At 38.0% G+C, this 6507-nt stretch overlaps 1 protein-coding gene and 1 pseudogene across 1 annotated transcript; one reads left to right on the top strand and one right to left on the bottom strand.

Annotated features, from left to right (window-relative positions):
• Positions 1–1710: 1710 nt before the first annotated feature.
• On the bottom strand, positions 1711–2667 carry LOC112098947. The gene has a single exon (XM_024185834.1). It carries the CDS (start codon positions 2665–2667, stop codon positions 1711–1713), a length of 957 nt encoding a protein of 318 aa, XP_024041602.1.
• A 670-nt stretch (positions 2668–3337) lies between these two features.
• On the top strand, positions 3338–3437 carry LOC112101616 (annotated as a pseudogene).
• The last annotated feature ends 3070 nt before the right edge of the window (positions 3438–6507 follow it).

Genomic DNA, 6507 nt, shown 5'->3' on the forward strand with positions numbered 1-6507 from the left:
TGGCTGCATAGTCTGTGTAAATAGTTACTTTAGTACCCACCAGGTAAGCTCTGAATTTGTCAAAAGCAAAAACTACTGCCAACAACTCTTTTCTCTGTAGTGGTGTAATTGATCTGAGTTGGAGTGAAAGTTTTGCTTGCATAGTATATGGAATGAAAAACCTTATCCTTTCTTTGTCCTAATATTGCTCCCACAGAATGATCACTAGCATCACACATCAATTCAAATGGTAAATTCTAATCTGGAGATATAACTACTGGAGCAGTGATGAGAGCTTTCTTTAATTCTCCAAATGCTTGAAGGCATTCTTTGTCAAAGTGAAATGGTTTGTCATGCTCTAGCAATGAATACAGAGGCTTGGCTACTTTGGAGAAATCCATAATGAATCTTCTGTAGAATCCAGCATGACCCAGAAAACTCCTAATACCCTTTACTAAAGTTGGGGGTGGCAGTTTATATATTACCTCTATCTTGGCTTTGTCTACCTCAATGCCATCCTTGGATATCTTGTGACCCAGCACTATTCCTTCTTGCACCGTGAAATGGCACTTCTCCCAATTGAGCACTAAGTTGGTCATCTCACATCTTTTAAGAACTTCTTCCAAGTTGCGTAAACAATTACTGTATGTTTCTCCAAAAACTGAGAAATCATCCATGAAAACTTCCAAAGTCTGCTCTACCATATAAGAAAATATAGACATCATGCATCTCTGGAATGTTGCTGGAGCATTGCATAGCCCAAATGGCATTCTTCTGAAAGCAAATGTTCCATAAGGACAGGTAAATGTAATCTTCTCTTGATCCTCCGGTGCTATAGCAATTTGGTTTTAGCCTGAATACCCATCTAAGAAACAATAGTATTGTTTTCCAGCAAGTCTGTCCAGTATCTGATCTATGAATGGAAGTGGGAAATGGTCTTTCCTTGTGGCTTTGTTGAGCTTCCTGTAATCCATACACACTCTCCATCTAGTCACTGTCCTTGTAGGAATAAGTTCATTCTTTTCATTAGCTATTATTGTTATCCCTCCTTTCTTTGGAATACACTAAACTGGGCTTACCCATGAACTATCTGATATTGGGTATATGATTCCATCATCTAACCATTTGATGATTTCCTTCTTCACTACTTTCGTAATAGGATTCAGCCTTCTCTAGTGCTCCACCGAATTGCTGGAACATTCTTCTAACAGGATTTTATGCATACATATTGATGGGTTGATCCCCTTTATATCTTCCATGGTCCATACAATTGCTCTTTCTGTATTTTCCCAGCAAATCTACTAGGCTTTGTTCTTGACCTGCATTCAAAGTAGAAGAAATGATTACAGGGAGTGTGTTGTTTTGACTAAGATAAGCATACTTTAAATGTGAAGGTAATAGTTTTAATTCAAAAGAAGGAGGTGATTCAGTAGATGGTAAAGTTGTTTTTGCTTCCCTGTCTGAAAGATTCAGGTGTTCAATAACCCTGTTGTGTTTATTATATTGTTGTTTGTCCATCCAATCTGGTTGAATTGCTGCAACATCTTCCTCTTCAACTTCCTCAAAGGTGGTGACTTTGTTAAGTATATTATTGCAGCATCTGTCCATTCTATCTGCTACAACAAGATCCATTACACTTAGGAAATTGCAATCTTCTATTTCATCAGGGTTTCTCATAGCCTCTAGTACATTAAATGTGACTTGCTGATTATTCACTCTCATTGTCAGCTCTCATTTCTGCACATCTATCAAAGTCTTTCCAGTTGCTAGAAAAGGTCTGCCAAGTATAATGGGTACCTCTTTGTCAGCTTCAAAGTCCAGCACAATGAAATCCACTGGAAAAATGAATTTGTCAACCTTCACCAGTACATCCTCTATCTTTCCTTCAGGATATGCATGAGATCTGTCAGCTAATTGCAGAGTGACAGTTGTTAGTCTGCACTCCCCTACTCCAAGCTGCTTAAATACAGATAATGGCATCAAGTTAATACTAGCTCCCAAATCACAAAGTGCTCTGCCAGCATACCTAGTCCCTATAGAGCATGGTATTGTAAAACTCCCTGGATCTTTCAATTTTGTGGGAATTTTACTCTGGAGCATGTGACTGCTTTCCTGTGTTAGAGCAACAGTTTCAAACTCTCCCAGCCTTCTTTTTCGTGCCAAAATATCTTTTAGAAATTTCACATAATTTGGCATTTGCTCCAAAGCTTCTACAAAAGGTATATTTATGTGCAGTTGCTTCAACACTTCCAGGATTTTGCTGAAGTGCTTGTCTTGTTTTTGCTTCTGGAACCTTTGAGGGAAGGGTGGTGGATGTCTAAACTGCTGGTTAGATTCAGGAGATACCAAACTCTGTTTGTTTAAGTTGGTGCAGGTTGTGGTTACTGGTATTGCAACTTCTTTGTCAGCAAGATCTGGTTGAATTTCTTCTGCAGTTGCTATAGCTTGGCCCCTTACACCAGTGTCTTGATGGGGAGTCTGCTGTAACATGCTTCCCCTTTGAGTTGGTTTTTGAGCTGAATTGCATTCCATCCCATTTTTGGTCACCTCAACTGGGATATCAACATTCTTTCTAGATCTCAAGCTAATTACCTTGCAGTATTCTTTGCTCTCTCTCCTAGGGTCTTCTGTGTTACTAGGTAGGCTTCCTTGAGTTCTGCTGCTCATTGCTGTAGCTAATTGTTCCATTTTATTCTCAAAGTTTCTCAAGGACACAGCTTGACTCTGCACAATTGCTTCATTCTTTGCAATGTACTCCTTGATTAGTGCTTCCAATGAAGTGATTGGATCCTGACTGATATGCTTTTGCCCTTGACTTTATTGATGAAAACCAGGTGGTTGTGGTTGTGTGTTTCTACTTAGTCCATTCAATGTTGGAGCATTTCGATTCTGATTACTCCATGAGAAATTTGGGTGTTGTTTCCAACCTGGGTTGTAAGTATTTGAATATGGGTTATTCTAAGGTTGTCGATTGAAGTTACCCACATAATTTACTGAGGCTGGATTTCCAGGGCAATTATTAAAATCATGTTCTTCACCACAGTAGACACAAGAAAGTTCAGTAACTTGCTTTACTGTTGCTGGAGCAGCTGTCATGGCTTTTACCATGTTAGTCAATGAGGTTACTTGAGCTGATAAAGCTGTAATTGCATCAATGCTATGTACCCATGCTGATCCTCTTGCTGCTAGTTGCCTGGCTGAAGGCCACTGGTAATTATTATTGGCAATTCTCTCCAAAATTTCATAAGCTTCAGTGTAGGATTTGGATAACAGAGCTCCATTTGCTGAAGCATCCACCATTAACCTTGTACTCAGATTTAACCCATTGTAGAAAGTTTCCAATTGAATGCAACACGGAATACCATGATGAGGACACCTTCTGAGCAATTCCTTGAATCTTTCCCAAGCCTCGTACAAACTCTCATCTTCAAGTTGAGGTAATCTCATTCCGTAATTTTACATTCTTTGTCGGTGGGAAATATTTCATTAGGAATTTATCAGCCAATTCATTCCATGTAGTGATGGAATCAGATGGTAATGAATTTAACCATGCCCTTGCTCGATCTCTTAAGGAATAAGGAAAGAGCCTCAAGCTTAAGACATCTTGTGTTGCTCCCGCAATCTTGAAAGTATCACTTACTTCCAAGAACAATTTAAGATAGAGATGAGGATCTTCATTGAGCAATCCATTGAATTGCCCAACTGTTTGTAACATTTGAAACATCACTGGTTTTAACTCAAAGTTGGCAGCATCTACTTCAGGTCTGATGATACCAGGATAGACAACTTGAGGAGTTAGCACAGCATAATTTTGTATAGCTCTGTCCCTGTCATCTGCCATGTAAATAATATTGTTATTGCCTGGCTGTCTCCCGTTAGCATATTCATTCTGCTCTTCTTGAATGTTGGCTAGTTGTAAAGGCCCGTGAGGGTTCAAATTTCCCTCAACTTGCAAATTATTCATGCCTGAAACAGTCTTTGAATTTCTTTGTTCTCTTCGCAATCTCCCGATAGTCCTTTCAATCTTAGGATTGAATTGGAATACCATAGATCTATCTTTGCGCAGGCACGTACTGATCTGCCAATCAATAGAATGAATCAAATTAAGTTTGGTGCTATCGCAATTTACTTTACACTTAAAAAATAAACAATCAATCCCCGACAACGGCGCCAAAAACTTGTTGGTTGATTTCTATAATCAATTATTATTAATGCCAATGTGCAAGTATACACAACAAGTAATAAAGTAATGAGTATTCAAGATCGTCTCCACAGGGATTGATGTTACTCAAAATGCTAAAGCAATCACAATAGTGCAAATCAACTAAAGATCGAAACAAACACTTGTCAAATAATTCTTCCGTAACTAATAATTATGAGGAATAGAAATAAACTAACGCTGTAACTAAATAAACTAAGTTAAATGTGTCTAAGATTCAATTGAGAATGTAGTAGTTGAATGATCAAACTCTCCTAATGGGGTGATTGTTGTTTACCAAATTAGCACTAGTTGTTATAATAAGTGTTGCAGCAATGGTAGAACAAATCTGCATTTGCAGCTATCGAATGTTGGAAATCTCATACCTTTAAATCTATTAACAATGACCAGTTGCTCATATATTTATGGTATGGCATTATAATCTTTAATCTCTCTACCCTACAAGGTGAATACCTATGTCTAGAGTGTCACAAATCTTAACTTCAAGTATTGCCCTTACGGGATTTAAGATAACCTAATCCAGGAAACTCGACTTAAGAACAAGTAATACTCTAATAATGTCCGCTAAGACATGCTCTTTTACTGCTCTATCTTAACTGAAACTATTAAATGAGTGGTCAACCGAAATAACAGTTGTATTCATAAAATTACTAGAGTATAATGCTACAGCATTACCATAACAACATAACAGAACAGTCAAGAACCCATTGAATTATTTATCACTCAACTACAAATAAGTTTAGTTCATAATCTGGATGAGAAAACTAAACATAATGATCTCAGAATACATCGAAACAATTAAAGGAAGGAAAATAAATATGAGTTGAGCACGGTCGAAGACTAATGATCCTGCACGGTTCTTTAACGATGCCGAACAGCACTCTCAATCCCGATCTTCTTCTTCTTCTTCTTTTCTTTGTAATTGTTTTGATGGTAATTTCTCCGCCGCTTTCTGTGTGGTGCATGCCTCCTTTATATATTGCCAATTAGGTTAAAACCAAAGCCCATGAGCGTGCATGTGTTTAAATTAGGAAACATGTAGATTGTGATTTTATTGCTGACCCATGCCTAAGTTTTCTCTCGTGTTGCTCCCAGATTGCTGCAGCACTAGTTGCTCTAACATCCTCAACAGCACTGTATTATTCCCGATTGTGCTTTTCTTCTTTTGTGACCATCTTCTTTCCTCTTCTTTCTCGTCTAATGACTTCACATCCCCTCATGAATTTAAACCTACAATTTAAAACCTGTTTTTAGCACAAATTGCTATGATTCAAGCAAAACTTATTAGGACTCAACTAAAATGAATGTCTGTGCAAAAGGTCAACAAAATGTAATCAAAACGCATTATTTGCTCTCTAAATGGTCTTTATTCAAGTTTAGAATTGATGCAATAACTCTCATTTCCTAGAGTTATCAGTACACCTACTGGGGTGTCACTACTTGCTGAGAGTGTGTATCGAGATTGTATGATTAGATTGGGTGAGTATGAATTCAGAGCGAACTTGATTATTTTAGACATTCGAGATTTCAATGCCATTTTGGGCATGGATTGGCTTGCATCTCACTGTGCTACTGTGGATTGCTTCAAAAAAGAAGTTTGTCTAAAAGGCCAGGGGAAGCTGAGGTGAAATTCTATGGGGACCGTAAACTTCTACCTTCATGTGTCAAATTTGCCATTAGTGCAAGACGGATGTTGAGAAAAGGGTGCTCAACTTATTTAGCTCATGTATTGGCAAAGAAGTTCGAGAATTGACATTGAAGGATATTGCAGTAGTCAAAGAATTTCCTGATGTATTTCTAGATGAAATTCCTGGGATGCCACCTAACAGAGAGGTTGAGTTTTCTATTGATTTAGTCCCTGGAATATCTCTTATATCTATAGCACCGTACAGGATAGCTCCAGCAAAATTGAAGGAATTGAAGGTCCACTAATAAGAGTTAATGGATAAAGGGTTTGTTAGACCTAGTGTGTCCCCGTGGGGAGCTCCAGTCTTGTTTGTTAAGAAAAAAGATGGGACTTTTAGACTCTGCATCGACTGGCAGTTGAACAAAGTTACAGTATGTAACAAGTATCCACTTCTGCGTATTGATGACTTGTTTGATCAGCTTCAGGGAGCGAAAATGTTTTCTAAGATTGATTTGTACTTGAGATATTATCAGCTTAGAATTAAAGAGGTCGATATTCCAAAAATAGCATGCAAAACCAGTTATGGACACTATGAATTCCTAGTGATGTCATTCGGGTTAACAAATGCCCCAGCAGCTTTTATGGATTTAATGAATAGGGTATTTCGCCCTTATCTAGATAG

This window comes from Citrus clementina, unplaced genomic scaffold, assembly GCF_000493195.1.
Source record: "Citrus clementina cultivar Clemenules unplaced genomic scaffold, Citrus_clementina_v1.0 scaffold_9, whole genome shotgun sequence".
Taxonomy (NCBI): domain Eukaryota; kingdom Viridiplantae; phylum Streptophyta; class Magnoliopsida; order Sapindales; family Rutaceae; genus Citrus; species Citrus x clementina.

Excerpts from the sequence above, each read along its gene's own strand:
- LOC112098947 (XM_024185834.1), bottom strand. The coding sequence starts at position 2,667 with ATGGAACAATTAGCTACAGCAATGAGCAGCAGAACTCAAGGAAGCCTA.